Genomic DNA, 16,801 nt, shown 5'->3' with positions numbered 1-16,801 from the left:
TACTTTCTTTACTTTGGTGTAAACTCATCTGATCTTTCGACAGCCATTTCCCAAAGTGCAACATTACATTAATATTCACCATTAAACTCCTAACTTCTGCCCTAAGCGATGCAATCGTCAGCAATCATCTGTCTGCTACCATCAGAAATACATGAAAGAATCTTTCAGGGAAAAAAGGAAGCAAGAAAAACTTCAACATAATTACCTAAAACCTGTAAACATTTATCATAATGAACACAAATATCTGAACGCTCTGGGTCATATTTTGTACACTGACTCCACCAAACTCAGGACTGCACTCATTTCCCTAAAAGAGTTGATAATTTGGGTCATTTTTACAGTCTGGAAACAGAACAATTTTAGTTTAGAGCTTCCTTGACCTTCTCCCAGACTTCCATATACTGCCATGGACCCTGAGCTTTGGTTTGCACCAGAGAACTTGTAGCTCCATTGCCTCAGTCCTGGACTTCCCCAGAGCTGGATCCATTCAGCCACATATTGGGAGTGATACTCTTACCACTGTCAGAACAGGGCAATTAAACACACGGCATTTTTACAGCAGGTGAACCATCAGCACACACTTTGTGGGACATGACAGAAAGGAGAGGTTTTACACAGGGCAGAAGGGGCTGTGGTTCCAGAAGGAGAAGACCTAATGTTTGGATGCAGTTCAGTTGAACAGCAGAATTATCTGCATCCCTTTCAAGATCCGGGAATACAAACCATGGCAACGAACTGTGACCAACACTTGACAACGAGCAGCAGAATGGACATGAAAATGCACATGTTTGGGGGTGTTTATAAACAACAGTTTACCTGTGTGATATCATCCTGCTGGAAGGCACAGAAATTAAAGTGAAAAACGCTGTAAGAGGGAAACTAGCAGGAAATGAAACAATAGCAAATATAAGGGATTACCACAAAGAACAGACATCCTTGAAAAAACAATTGAAAGCTACTAAGTGGGAATTAAGTCATATTTTATTCCACACTACTCTGCTAGCCTGCAAAACCTTATTCTTTCTACAGGAAAATGTATTTTAAAAATCTTCAAGAGTTAGTCTCAAATAGTGAAGTCTAGCAGGGTTTCAGCAAAGGCTTAATAAAAATTTCATAGGTTAATAAAAGACAGTAATAAAATGCAAACAGCTGAGAAAACTGAAGAAACACTGACAAATACTTTCACGCAGACACATTTTTGGTATTAGAAGACAGCTGTTATCAAATAATCAGTCTCAATATGCTGATAGCAAGTAGGACAGGCAACAACAAGAACTGCCAAGCAGAAAATGGAGGTGACCTGTTTAGTCACCAGGATAAACAAGATCAAGTTGCACTCAGTATCATGTCAAAAACTACAGCTCACACAGTGGGTCTCCCAGCCAGCCATGGGATTAAACTATTGGCCATTGCAGAAACAACAGACAGAAAATGGTTGCAGACAAAGATAAACAGCACATAGCATCACTGGTAAATGCTAAATACCCAAACTGCATTAAAAGCTTAGCAAAAGTTTGTAGCTATCAATAGATACTTCAAACATATTTACTAGAAATAAAGAGAAAGCCCATGGCTCTGGAAATCCAAGAGACTCAACCATTTCTGTTGTGCTCCTGGAGCTACTGGATGCTGGGAGCTTTCAGAAATCTGACAGGCAGTGAAATACAGATCTAGAATTCATGCTCCGCTTTTAGGAAGCAGCTGACCTTATTCTTGAAGCTTGGCATTCAAACTATTACACTGACACAGGTGTTATCTCATCCGTAGCCTTACTTTTAGTGTGTGAAACGTGTCTAATACTGAATGGGCATTACACAGATTGGAACTTGTGCTAAAGGGACGTGCAACACAGAGCACGCACTGCACACAGAATGTGGTGTGTTTTCATTGGCAATGTCTGACTTGGATTGAACAGCCCAATTTAAACAGCCGTCATAGTGAGGACTTAATTTTTGCCTGCAGTTATGAGGGAAGAATAAAACACTGTGGTTTTGTACCCACTCCTTGGACCTGCATTTAATACAGAAGTTTGCCATGGCACCAGCAGCAAGTTGTTAGGAAGCAGAGAATTAGAAGCACAAATGCTAGAAGTACTCTACTTCCAGAAGAGGTAAAAGTTTTTTCAAAATACAGTTATGCTCAAGGGTCCATTGCCATAGTACCGAGAATTCCACACGATGGGGCTGAACACCAGCAACTTCCTCTGCCACCTAACAGCCTGCAGCCAGACATGTCAGCTATCCTGCCCAGTGAAGAAGAATAAGACAGCTCTTCTCTGTGTTTAACTTTTCCAGGTGAAATAAGCACCATTACATAGATATGTGTAAAACTGTAAAACTCCTTCTCTTTTTGTCAGAACAAACTTCCAGCTCTTCACTGAAAGGTCATCTAAAGGTTGGTCACTGAAGTAACTGGAAGGTATTATTCATGTTCTGAATATTTTGAGTACACTGAGGTAAAAGCTGATGGAGGAGACCCAGTTAAGGAACTGATGAAACACCAGGCAAGACCTGTCAACATATTTCTCTACTGAAACAGTTCCTCATCTGATGCCATGTGGTCCATCCTTCCGCCCAAGGTATATGAGACTAAAAACTTTGCACCAGTGTTCCCAGCTATGGGACCTCCCCTCTGAACATCAGCAAAGACATCCTCTGGTCTGTATATCCTGCTGCTGCTCAGCACTACTGACCCCATGGTAAATGCCACAGCTGGGAGCCACTTCTCAGCAATTACAGCTTATCTAAACCAGAAGTGCCATATATCAGTATGTGACAGGTGCTCAAAGGGAAACTTATCTGGAGGTTTTCCCATATCTGCATGTAATTACCTCTGCCTTCCACATCACATTTACTGAATGTACTGTACAACTTCAAATCAGTCCTTTGGAGACTACAGGGTTCATTATTCTCATTTCAGTCATTTATAAAAATCTGCTAATTTTTGAGAATGGGAAATAAAAATTTCTAATTGCATATAATTAAATACTGGCATGTTATCTTGAGCAAAAGCTCTGTGCAATACACTCGAGTCTGTAATTCTGTCTTCAATTAACTGTCCTCCTGGACAGGTTGCTGTTTTCCTTTTCTGAAACATGGAATCAGTATCTGCTGAAGGGAAATGTAGACTCTAATTGTCTGCAAGAACAGAAGGACAACGGTTGACTCCTCTAATTTGTCCCTGATCTTAAAGGGAAATGATGAGACAGAAGGTATTTTGATAAGGAAAACGCATTCAGATTTTTCTGCTCAGTTGTTTCCATTTGCTGTTCCCTCAACCATTATAAGCCATTTGCTCTGCAGCCTCATGGGCATCGCTCTGCGACATCTTTTTTGAAGTGATGACCATATTTTAGTCTTAAATATTAAATATTCTTATTCTACCAATAAAATGTTTAATGAAAATGTTACATTCGTTAAAAATGCCAAAAGATTTCCTGACCAAAGGTTTGCATTTATGGTGGGTGTGAGGGGAGTATTTATGCAACCATATTTACATTTAGGATCTTTCTATGAATGTACGTCATTCCCAATGCGTATTTCTAAAGGGACTGTCATCTGGGTTTTACAGTACCTGTAAGTGAACTTTGTGCCCAAAAAAGTAATATTTAGGTTTTGATGCAATTAGATTAAATAATAAATGATATGTAATAACTTAAGATCAATTTTCAGTTAAGCTTCACTCTGCAGGATTTTTTAAATTACTATTTCACCAGAATATGGGGGTTAAACAATGCCAGCAAGATATTATCCTCATACAGAGATGTTTTCTGTGAGGTGTTTGAGTAGAAATATTAACTACAGCCTATTAAGATAATGACATGCTGAATTATCATTGGGACTGATGAAAACAGTAATTAAATATTACAGCTTGCATGTGTCATCATTACCTTATTTTCTTTACAAAATAACAGATGGTTTTAGGTATCACATAACATGAACAGCAACTAACAGTGATGGTGATAAAATCAGAACACACTCAAGGATATCAGTGCCAGCACTTCTAGGATAAGAACTGTATAAACATATCTGGAGTGGAAGGAGGAGTGGAATAGGTGTACTTCATGCTTTAGCTTGATCACAGTGGCTGTCATTTCTTGTATTTCTTAGTTTATTTCAGGTAGCTACCTTTTGAAGAAAACAGGGTGCATTTTTGCAGTAGCCATTCATCAGACAAGATGTAAACTGAAACTGCCTCAGGCAACAAATGAAATATCATGGAAGTGACACTTTGGTTATGAAGAGGGGTTTCTTCACATTGCAGAGCCTTGCTATGATCTTGATTTGATTCGTATTTATCTCCTAAAGGGGTGTGTACATAGAAAGAACAATTCTGGGAAGTCCTGTAATGGAGTGCAGCCTTAAACTCTCTAGTGAAACACAAAAAATGCCTTTTCAATCTTTAGCTATGATATCACTTCTTCTTGAAGCTTTAGTACAATTGGTAGGGCTTCTTTGCCTGAGCAAATGCCTATACTTAACACAGTGAGAAAGGTTAAAGTGAAATGAAAATTTTGGGGTACTTTTTGAAACAGTCCACTCCAATAAGGAACAATCAGAAAAAATATAAAATAAAATATAAAGCAATAAAAATACTTTGAAGTATTTTGCCAGGTTTTTTTTCCTTAGCACTTGAAATGAAATACTTGTTAGGTAGGACTATTTTTAAACCAAAAAAACCCTCTTCAAATTAATTGGAAAATTTAATCTCTGCTTACTACTGGACAGCTTGTTTTTATGTTTTTAGGACATTTTTCCTAAAGATTGGGATGTCAGAAGTCAGCAGTTTCCAGCAAATACATCCGTTTGCCTGTATGAATCAAAACACTCCCTGTATGCAAAAGTCATCAACAAAGCACAAAATCACAGAATCAACGTTGCAGATTTTCTTGAGACTGTTACACCTGCTTTATGTTGCTAAGCAATAAATTGGAATTCTTTGAATTTGCAAAACTTACCATTCTAACAGATTAATTTCTGAGACAAGAACACTAACACAACACAGGAATCACAGAACTGATGCTCTAACAATAACCTAATGATGTCCAGGAAGGGTGCTCCCTATTGCCTCCTCTTGCTACAGGAGAGCCTGCAGAGCTCTTGAATACTGTAGAACAGAGTAAAACAATCAGCAGAATAATTAAAACCTTTTCAGCTTTGAGGAGTGGCATCTCCTGCTGCTGCTGTCCAACTTCCAACATAGGACAACCCAGCTAAGAGAAGATGCACGCATCAGTGAAAAGTAAAAGGAAAAAGCACAAATCCAAACATTAACAAGCAAGAGAAAAGGAAGTTAATCAGATTTATGGGTGTAGTAGAGCAAAGGGGAACTGCAGATCATGGGACAATAGGCTGCAAGTAGTGAAAGAAAAAGAAATCCTCAGGTCAGAGTTCAACTGGTCTAAGTCAGCGTAGCCCCAGGGAAGTTACGCTCACTTAGGCCCGGTAGGAATCTGGCTCAGCAACCTGAAAAAAGAAAGGGAAAAACTGATAAACAAGAAAAGATAGGGATTGAGCAGAAATATATATATATTTCCCTTCTTCTGTGGAGAGGGAAGAAAATTCTTTTCGGTGGAGCTGAAAGGGTGGGAGAACGGACAACCAAGCAGGAAGACAGAAAGCTGGAAACACAAAGCATAGGAAGCAAAAAGAAATTAACATAATGGCAGCATTGCCAGGTGGGAAAGAAAGAATCTTAAAGACATCAAGAATGAGTTGGCAGAGAGAAAAATTATGTGCTTTTAAGGAATCTGACTTGCTATTGAGGTTACTGCTTCTTGCATGTGCCCATCAGAAGCACTTCAATATTGTTCTGGGTTCATTGTTATCTATTCCTTTTTATCCATCTGACACTGCTAAATATTATTAAGTGTAGATCAAGATTCCTGGAGTATTTACACTTCTGGATCACTGCTACCATTTTTCCACTAGACAGATTTTTTCAAGATGTGATATTTTCTTCATCTCCCCATCAACACTGCAAGGTGAAAAAGTTCTTTAGTCAATGGGCATTCTTGTAGCAAATATGGAGGGGGAGAGTGTGTGAAAAGAAAGAATACCCAGAATATGATAAAAATCCTTTAACATTTAAAATATAAGTGTCACCAGCTGAAATTATTATTTCTGTTAATTGTTTCACATCCTTACTAAAGTTATTAAATAAGCACTGTTTACAAGCATCTACAAGCCTGCACGATATGCATACACAGAGCCCTATACCAAAAATGCATTTATGTACTATTTGTAGTCATTACCTAAACATATGAGCCTAACTTATTATATCCATTACTATGTGAACCAAACACCAGATCCCAGACGGAAAATATTCTTTAACTGGGTTTGAAACCCAGTGACTGGAACACTTGTCTAGAAAGGACAGTCTTAACTCTGCAATTCATGCACTTAAATCAATATCCATGGCACCCAGTGTATTTCTAGTTATTTATTTATTTTTAAAACAACCACATGCCTGTTGAATAAACAACACTTCTGTGTAGTTTAAATGGTTTACAGCTAACTTGCTGGGCCAGTCTTCCATTCGTGCAAAAAAAGTTGTACAAATGATGAGTATTAGTGTGTTTGCCCTCTCTTACTAAACAGGACATTTCCTAGATTCTTCAGCAATAGAGCAAGGTTACAAGCAGTGTAGCTGGCCTCAAAAATACAAAGGCTTTTAAATTTTTCTTTTTTTTAATCTCAACATCACATTGAAACCTTGTGAATCCCAACACTCATTTGGAATAGGAAAGCTGCCTTTGTGCAACCAAAACAAGACAGCATTCTGTGATGCAGCTGACTATGCAGAAGACTAATAATCCTTTTCCCTCGTTTTGAACACAAATGCTACTCTGAAGCTGAACATGTTTTCCTTTTGAAAACACAGTTATTGGCACTTCTCATACTCCATAGTTCTCATACCAATGCAGTAGTGAAAACTGGGATCTCAAAGCTAAGTAATTGCTCTGGGGAGTGTGGAAACTGGAGATAAATACAAGTGATGACAGTAAATGTAACGGGCATATGTAACTAAACCTCGTTAATAACCTCGTTAACAAAAATAGCAACTCCCAATTGCAAAATTCTGATCATAACACCCTAATGTAATACATAAACATTTAAAACACAGCAGCTCCTCACACTGCATACATCTATGTGCTATATATATAGATGTATGCAGATAAAAAAATAGACCCATGTACGCACACATTCTAACACCACACAGAGACACAAACAGGCTTAAGTTCACAAGCAAAGAGTGCAAATGAATAACCACAGAGAAGGACACTATGTTATGCTGGACAAACCCCTGTGTTGTCACTGAAACGTACTCACCATTTGCAGAAGATCAGAAGAAACCATCTGCATGCAACACATTGCTGTTGCCAAAGCACAGACAATGGTGGAGATGATATTGAGAGCGCACACACTGAACAACAGGTCCTGCGGAGAGACATCATCAGAATATCATCTCTTATCTCAGGGACACAAAGGACAGGAAATGTTTGAGGAATTTGATAACAAACACTGTCAACTGCTATCAATTAATATGGTCTCAAATAACTGGGTAGAACCCATTTAGCTTGTAATCTTTTTCCATGTAGCAATCCACAAAGGCAGCAATTACAGAAACAAACATCTTCCCTTTCCCACTTCTCACAACACATTTGTTATTAGATATTTCCTCAGAAATATTGATGCTCAAATTTTCTAGTTCCCCAAAAAGAAAAATTACTCTTTCACACTGGACTCCAAGCTACAGCTATCAAAAGAAGGATACTACGAAAGACACTTCTGATTAAAAACCGACATGCAGAAATGTTATTGCTTTCAGTAGTTGAAATCTCCAACTTAGGGTTGTGTGTTAAAGAAATTCAATGGAAATTCTAGTATGAATAGAAACTTATTCTGTGTCAGAAACTCTATACGTCTGAAATATTTTTATACATGAGAGAAACACAGTGATTACACACCCAGGCATTTCACCTTCTACTGATGAATTAAGTGCTTATGGTCATACTGTTGGCTTGGGGGTTTTTTTTAAGAAAAAGAATTTTAAAATAGAACACAGAGTATTGTTTTAACAAGTAGAATAAAAGAAAAGAAACATTTGAATTAAAATGGAAACATATTTATAGCAATGGTGTCATTAAGAATAAAGCATCCATCTCTCTTCCAATCACTGAATTTGTATTTACTTTCTTCACAGCCAGTGAAAAGAAAAGAAAAGAATTTAGTGTGCTGGCAACATTTCAAAACTACTACAATCATTGTACAGCAACTGCATGGCTGTTGTGGCAGTTGGGTGGCTGAGTTCTCTGAACAGCCAGTAAAAGCATTTGAGAAAAAGCAGCAGAGAGAACAGATGAAAAACTAAATCAAAATTGCTACAATACCATGAGTAAAAAACACTCACTGTGTAAAGAACATTCCATAGGATCTAAGTTTAAAATTAGAGTATTTTATTCACTGCCAGTGCATGAAGTAACTTCCACGCTATAAATTGCTTTGTTTTTCCCAACAGTACTGAAACAAATGATAGAAGGGTGCAGATTTACTCCTGCCACTGTAACTGCATGCTCCTCAAGTGACCTTCATTTGAAGATGGAAATGCCAGCCATGGGAACCAGGCAGACAATAAATGGGCCAACAAGTTTTAGTCATTTAAAAACTTAACTGAGCCAGATTTGCCCTAGCTGATCTGGTCAGTAGTTTTCTGTCTTCTTGGCCAGCCCCTCAGCAAAGGGGAACAAAGAATCATCAGCATTAACAGCAAAATACTGGAAGGGCCAATCTCTAACTCACAGAAGGTGATACAGAGGACTCACTCAAATACAAAGTCATAAAGACACACTTAGAGTATTCAGATGGAGGTACACAGCCAAAGTGATCCCTGGAGATTCAATTAGTTAACAGTGGCAAAAAAAAAGAGAGATTGAGACCCTGGATTCTCTGCTTTCCATATGCAAACCTAGGTAAAGAACACTGAGGCAGAGACAAGAACTAGGGTAGAAACAGGACAATTTCCTAGCGGGAAGGAACTTCATTCATTGTTTACTACAGCCATTTAAATATAAAAGACTTAGCTGATCCAAGTGCATAACTTAATACCATTTATGCTAAATAATAAAATCAAAGTTCTAAATTAGGATGCAAAGTGTCTCCAAGACCCTCATACAACTTCACATGCCTCACGACAGACTTAACTGTGCCTCTAAGTCTCATGACAGATGTTTCTCTGATCTGTTCCTAAAGATCCCACAGCTTCACCCCACTATTCCAGTGTTTATTTTTACCATCAGTGTCCTGGTTATGTCCATCCCAGAGATGAAACTCATGGCTTCTTTTCTTCCTTAGCTCTTGAGAACAGGCTGTTACACAGCAGACTTCTACACCTTTGAACTCTATTATCACTCTTGAAGCTTTTTCCACCTTTACTGTGACATATTAACCCCATTTTCTCCAATCCTCAACTGAAATCAACTTTCTAGGCCTCTGATAATTTTCATTAATTTGATTTGTTTCACCTCACCTTGGTCCACATTTTTCCTTAAATGCAGAATCCTAAACTAGGCACAACTGAAGGCCTTGCAAACACTGACTCTAGAGTGAGGATTACTTCCTGTGCCTTGCAAGCTACACTCATCCTTACCCATCCTGACTTTCCTCGGCACGCAGGGACAGCTGCACTCTGTTATTCAGCATTACTGTTTTGATGTTCCACAGGAACAGCAGCCTCTTCCCACACACTCCTTTCCAGGCTAAGCACACAGCAGTTACTGTTCCTGCTACAGTCTTTTTGAAGGTGAAGGTACAACTAGAAAATTCCAAATGCAGGGATGCAGAGTTTTTATGTATTTCATAAAGATTAATAAGCAGCAGACATCTATAAGCCAGAAAATGTAAAAAGGCAGTGAAGTTAAACAAAGAGATGGAAAATACTATAAGTTTAAAATTTTAACAGAGACGGTAATAACTGAGCAATGATGGTGGAGTCCTCACCATCACTAGATATTTCTTAAAGCAAAACTGCTTCTTTATTTGTTTTGGCTTTTTTATCCTAAAGTCTGTTTCCACTCAAACAGGAATCAAGCCACAATCCACCCTTCTCTGCTCCCCACACCCCTCACCCTCCCCAAACATTAATCAGCCTCAGGCAATTTACTATTTTCAGGAAATTCACTCCCTGTGCCCTGTAGGAAAAATAATTAGGTAATTCATAACACTCATTTATTCAGCTAGAGATAAAAAGTGAGAAGGAACTAAAGATCTCCATGGCCAAACATGCTGCCAGAAGGACAGGGTAGGTGCTTACAGACTGCAGCTGGAACAAACACAATGACAATTAAGAAGACCTTTAGGAAATGCCTGTGAAAAAGCAGTAACCACAGCAGGGCCAATTGTATCTCCCCACAGCCCGCAGCCACAAACAGCTGCATTTATAGGTGTTTAAAGGAGCAGGAAATCCGTATTAAATACAAAATCAGGCAGCTTTAGTGACAGATTTTTAGCTGACATCTACCAGAATGCAAATCAGAAAACAACACGTGAATATCTAATGGTGTGAAATACAATCCTCTGGCTCCTCAGAAATGGCTCAACCAATTTTCTCTTAGATGCTATCTTTGTTTTTTAAGACAAAAATCTGATTCCTCAGCATGTTTATATGATAATTAATGCTCTGATAAGTGTAACGTACTAGGTAGAATTCTTCTTCTACAGGTTACATATACAATTTTCTTGATACACCTTAGCTCACTAACTGCAGAGGACACAAATCCCCTTCAGAGTGGAATCAGCTGCCAGAACTGCCTGGAACCATGCCTAGATCAATCTAGACATACACCCACAGGAGTCAGACATTGTGAGCGGTTTCTCTGTGGCCACTTATTTTCCCAAGTAGGTCCCCCAGTAAATCTTAAAAGCTGAACTAAAATTTAAAACTGATAGTGAAAAAAGCAAGATTTCATGGCTGCAGTATTCCATTTATATTACAGCTGAACAATTACCAAATTAATTGTGCCAGCATTGGCATAACTGTTTGTCATGCTTTCCCTCCATAATAACAGACACCTTGGACTTAGGCTGTGGTCCCAAAGGACACCTGTGCATTCTCAAATCTTCTTCACACTATCATTTTCCGTATGTCTAACTTGAGGACAGGACGTCTATTTTTCCTTCTTTATTTCCTAATTCAAGCTGTTTTCACTATTATTCTTTTGACACCATCTTTGTGTTACTGCACCTCAGAGTTCTTCGTTTACTAGCACAATTAAAATAATACATAAATATACAAAAATGCATGTTCTCTAAATGTGTAGCCCAAAAGCCTAGAGAACACATTAAAATAAGAGTTGTGTTACAACATCTGAGTATTATTTAAAATCTGAAAGTTTAATTGCAACTTTAAAAAAATATTTTGTAGTAAAAAGAAATTAGAATATAATTAATTGTGAGTATCACATGAAAAAAAAACCCCATACTGCAGTATACTCAAAAAGCAATTTGTCCTAAAAACTGATTTTTTTTGTTTTCCATCAAACTGCTGGGTGATAAAGCAGTCAGATGGTATCAAACTGGAGTAAGTAAAAAATTGGTGATTGTCACTTCGATAACTCAAATGTAGAAACAATCATTTAACAAAGCAATTTAGAACAGCTGTTAGCACATGCAATTACCTGACAGAAGCAAAGAGATGAGATAGAATCTAAAATGAAAAATGACAATGGCATGAATCTCATCACCCAGTGATGGGAGCACTGGCTGGGTCCTTTATAATCACTGCATGTGTGTTCACCCTCCTGAAATTTTGTCCTTCAAAACGTCATTTGTACCTCCTATCACAGCAAATATAAAGGAAAACTGGAATAGTATCATTTCACTCTAATGGTGGGCCATATCCAGAGAGCTCCTTCAGCTCAGAAACCAAATTTGTAACTGAATTTGTCTCTAGTATCAGTTACCTTTCAAAACCATCAAGTAAGCCAGACTAAAAGAGGAATGTCTGGACATCTTCAAAACTCAACTCACATGCAGACTTTGGCAAATATTTAGTCACTCTCTTGCCTCTTCCTATCATAGCAATGAACTGTACTGTAAATTAAGTTACATGTATGAGCATCAAACCAGAGAATTTGACATTCAATACAGACCATGCCACACAAACGAAGCACTATTACCACAAAACATTTACTCTGTCAAGTTATCATACAGAAAATTAATCAGCTTATACAGAATTGAGAAACTATATTTAAGCCTATTTTGCTCTAGAAGGAAACAAGTACATCCATTTCATTTTATGAGTTCCAGTCTGCTCAACAGTATTGAACTGGCAGCCCTCTTTACAACACACTCACATTTTTTTGGCTCGATAAGATTATTTTCCTGTGGAAATAAAAGGTTTGTAGTCTTTGAGGTTCGTAAGTTCCTGGCATTTTTGAAACATTAGTCAATATGCAAGGAAAGAAGTAAAATCAGCTTGCTGATGTGTAAAAAGAACACTCTGTGAGCAGCAGCCCCGAACACATGGATCTAAACATTCCCAGCAATCAATGGCTAAACCCAGCTCCACAGCTGCAATACTGTGGAGATGATTTCTTTTCTCCTTGATTGACTTCAATTATAGTGCTTCATTTCTTATACTACTGTATCCTGAAAACAGATAATGAGCAGTGAAGCTTTTTCACCCATGAAATTAGTGTCAATGTACCTTTTTTTATTCAAGAATTCAAGGACAACAATCCTTTTAACTCAAAATATAACTTCAGTTGTTCTCACTGGATACGTCTGAAAAACACTGGGAAAAATATCTGCTCTAATACAAGAAAGGCTCAAGAATTAATTCTGAACCGAATAGGTCTCAAACCCACATTGAATTGTAAATGGAGAGATGGCCAACACTTCATAAAATAGATTTAAGGTTTCAAAGTACAATATTTTTACATGCATCTAAAATATTTACTGTATTTTTAAAAAGCAGAGCACAGCTGCTACTTAAAAATAAACTCAGGAAGGTCTTCTTGCACGCAAGTTTGCACACCTTCTGACTCAGGTGTCTGCATTAAATTTAGTACCGGGGATATGATAGTTAGAGACTCCTGAAAGACTAAGGTTTCATAAAATAACTGCACAAGGATGGAATAAACAGATTCCAGTCATTCAAAGAGGCACCTTTTCAACCATGAGAGAAGTTTACAACCATATTCACTCATTACCCAAGCTAGGAACAGTAAAATTTATCAGGAAGGAAAAGTAGCTCAACTATTCAGACTGTAAGGACCACCCTGACCCACCCCATTTTGGATGGTCTCTAGTGTGGTAAATACACTCAATGTAGGGAATATTTTCAGCTGCCTGTAAAGGAATGTGAAATAAGCCAAGCAATTTAAAAGATCTGATACAGAATTACTTATTCTATGCTGAGCTTCATCCAACTTTAAGTAGCTTATGAAGCCTCTTGAGAAAGTTATTCAGCAAAATTAGTAACATTGCATTTGGTCTTACAGTAAATCTGAGGAAAGGCTGTTCTCAGAACTCTAAAGAATGTGTTAGGAGCCATCCTCCTCTGTTTTGCAAGTGGAAGTATCTTCTTCTGAATGGAAAGAAATTTAAACATATGAGTAGACTTGGTCATCAGGAAACTCAGTAACAACTAATTTGGATTCAAAGGAGAGGAAAGGAAAGAAAATATTCACACAGAAGACTGCAAGAGCCCCAAGCTACATAAATCTCTAATAGACATGCTAACTAATGAATGGAATCAGAAACCTGAAAAAAACATTTACTATTTATATTGTACTTGAATTTTAGCAGTCCAAACCAAATACGTATGCTGAAGACAGAGGAGGGAATCAGCTTCTCTCCTTGCCTGATAGTCACAAAAGCATTCTACAGCTGCACCCTAAGTAAAGTAGGAAGCAATTATGCAAATAGCAAATCTGTAAATTCACATACATGTCTGCAGGTATTCTGGACTGTATAAGCTGTTTAAAAGTAATTCAAAATACTCAATTGGATCATTATTAAACCAGAACAGCGTAACATTCTCCTCTTACATGCCAGTATCAGACAGCAATAATACATTTCAAAATAATTTAAACTTCTAAATAACTAATTTCATCCTCTCAAAATGTTCCATGTGCATTTTAAGTAAGTTCAGAATATTCTGAGTTTAGAAAGAAGAAATAATTTTCATAGATGAAAGATATCAAGAAAATTCAGCCTTTGTACTTTAATTAACATTACAAGAAAAACTCAGTTACTCAAAATTTCATCCACAAACCAACACACTTCCTGTGGAAAAACAGATTAGGTTGATGTTATTGAAACTGCATGCTAAGTCCATCCCATCTGTGGTCATCATCTCATTTTTGGACACCTGATTCTTAATAAAGCTTTTAAATTCTTTTAACTAATTTTGTAAATAAGTAGGATTTGCTTGTGCCTTCATTTGGCTTTAATTAACTCAAGTAAGTTCCTAACACAGGATAAAGCTGTTCTAGAAGTTTGGTTACTGTAAAAAAAAAAAAAAAATCAAGATACTGAAACACTGACATCCTTTAGGAGCACATATCATTGACCCTGAGTATCCAGAGGAAAGCAAGGAACCTTATTTTCAGGGGCATTTTAGGAGCTACTAATGCAGGAAACTGTGAAAACACATCTTCTAGTGAAAAACAGAAACCAGAAGTCTCTCCATTGTTAAACAGATGGATCAGACTTGGGTGCCTGCAGATCTTAATGGCAGTTCATCACATCATGCCACTGTGCTATTGTTACTGAGGTGTGCAGACAAGGCTACAAGCGTGATATCTTATAAATATAATTCTAACCCCACCAATTCACCATCCTTGAATGGGCTGAATCCCCGTTACAACAGTCAAATGGCAGAGTATTTTTGTCCATTTTACTGTAGCATGTAATTTTGTGCTGAAATCCCACTATTCAACTAATCTCAGAAATCATCACTTAGCTGATAGATCAGTCAGTCTATACAATCAATACTCATATTTATATATGTACATATGTGTGAGCATACATACTGCAGTGGTAGTTCTTTTGTCCCCATTAAAATGTTTGAGTAGTTTATTCAGGGCTTGAAATTAAGAAAGGAGGATTGATTTACAAAAAGCCACAAAGACATGATTCATAGCAGAAACAACAACAATAACAACTTTAGAGATTTTTCAAAGCAATTATAAACCCCCCACTCAATGTTCATGCAAGGCACAGTTAATGTACACAAGATCAGTGGCCACTGTTGGTTTCCCTTGTCCTGTTTGGCTGCCTGGGAACAAGATCAGACAGGTGATATGTGCTCAATTGCTCTGCTCACAGTGGAGCTCCACAGCTGCTACCACCAAAAACCCCCAGATGACTTAGTGGAAACATGAGCTTTTTACCCCACTTACAATAAAGAGAAGGAGCATGAAACCTACATAATGTTATACACAAAGGTGTATAATCTTAATAATCTCTGGTTCTCTACATTTTCTCTCCCTCTGGCTCCTCAAACAATGAACACAATTGAGCTTTTGGTACAAAAACACCTGTTTCTTTAAAATCACATTGTAGTTGTTAATTGCAATTAAAGAGGGTGAGCCTTATCACTATCAGCTGTTATCTAATGAGCTGTAACTTTTTTCCTTATGGGCTAAGTAGAATGCTGTTCTTAAATTTACAGCCAGGAATCAGAGCTAACCCAAACAGAAAGCAAATGTAGAATTAAAACTGAAAAAGAAGTAAGAAACTTTCTGAAAAAGTTATTTTCCTAACTACCCTGTCTTAGATGAAAAGTTCTGAACATAATTAAAATTGCACTCAGACTATACTCATGGGAACTACTGTGTTTAAAACCATTCTCTTGCAGCAGAAGTTGATAAGTCAATTCCCTTTATAAATTATAGTTATATCTTAAAAGAAATCATGTTTTGTGCTTGTATTCTGATTGCTGTATTGGTTAGAAACCTTGTCTTGATTTTCAGCATATGTCACTTCTACTCACTTCATATGCTGACAATGTCCTCCAAAGATAAACAGCTGTTTTCCCTCTGATTAAAGTTTACCTTACTGACATATTTACAGGAAGCAAACATATGCTCCCTCAATCTTTATTTTTACAGAATTAGCAAGTCAGCTTTTCCTGAATGACAGGTTCATGTTTCTGCATCTGTCATACTTTCAGGAACGTCCTTCTCAGAAGTTACCTTCTTGTAACACATTTCACTGCAGATTGTTACGTTTTGACCAGCAATGTCAAGTTACGCTTCTTTTCCACTTATTAAACTCCTGCTACCCAGTAGGTTTTGCTCTGTTACCTTTATCATCCTCATTAAAACATGAGGCAGAGTTCTTACTTAATTTTGGGGCCATAAAAAATGTTTTAACTTCTACCTGATCCTTATTACTTGGTGTCAGTTTTTTGCTTTTTCTTAACAAGGCTGAAGAACATTTAGGTATTTACTACATACCTTGTACAGGATTTCTACCCATTCTGAATTTTAAAATGTATTCAAATACCATATACTTCAATGAAACTTTCAATTTTTCAATTGAAAATATCAATAAAACTTTTATAGCTTTCTCAGGACCCACCCTATAATCTACCTCCCTAAGATCTTTCTCACAATTAATTTCTCTACTTTACTCCATTATTTTCTATTAATTTTATTAAAATACATACTTTGAAATTGAGAGTCACAGATATAGAGTTAGTTCTGTTGATCATGAATGAACCTAGAATGAATCAATACCTGCCTCTCAGGCTAGGGTTCCTTTTTATGAGCAGTTCTTTCATTGATTCCTTA

At 37.3% G+C, this 16,801-nt stretch overlaps 1 protein-coding gene across 5 annotated transcripts in view; it reads right to left on the bottom strand.

Moving 5' to 3' along the window:
* FAM189A1 (family with sequence similarity 189 member A1) overlaps window positions 1-16,801 on the bottom strand; it is a 114,757-nt gene that overhangs the window by 40,960 nt on the left and 56,996 nt on the right. For 3 of the 5 annotated variants that reach the window (XR_004242739.1, XM_032122520.1, XM_032122523.1), the window contains 2 exons: window positions 7,332-7,439; window positions 817-879 (listed from right to left, as the gene is read on the bottom strand). Coding sequence is in view for 4 of the 5 variants with exons in the window: in XM_032122520.1 (XP_031978411.1) it covers window positions 817-879; window positions 7,332-7,439 (171 nt within the window). In the remaining variant the exon portion in view is untranslated. The remainder of the gene's footprint in view (window positions 1-816; window positions 880-7,331; window positions 7,440-16,801) is intronic. The other 2 variants (XM_032122521.1, XM_032122522.1) reach the window with 2 other exon arrangements.

This window comes from Corvus moneduloides, chromosome 13, assembly GCF_009650955.1.
Source record: "Corvus moneduloides isolate bCorMon1 chromosome 13, bCorMon1.pri, whole genome shotgun sequence".
NCBI lineage: Eukaryota > Metazoa > Chordata > Aves > Passeriformes > Corvidae > Corvus > Corvus moneduloides.
This window is presented reverse-complemented; position numbering and strand designations above follow the sequence as displayed.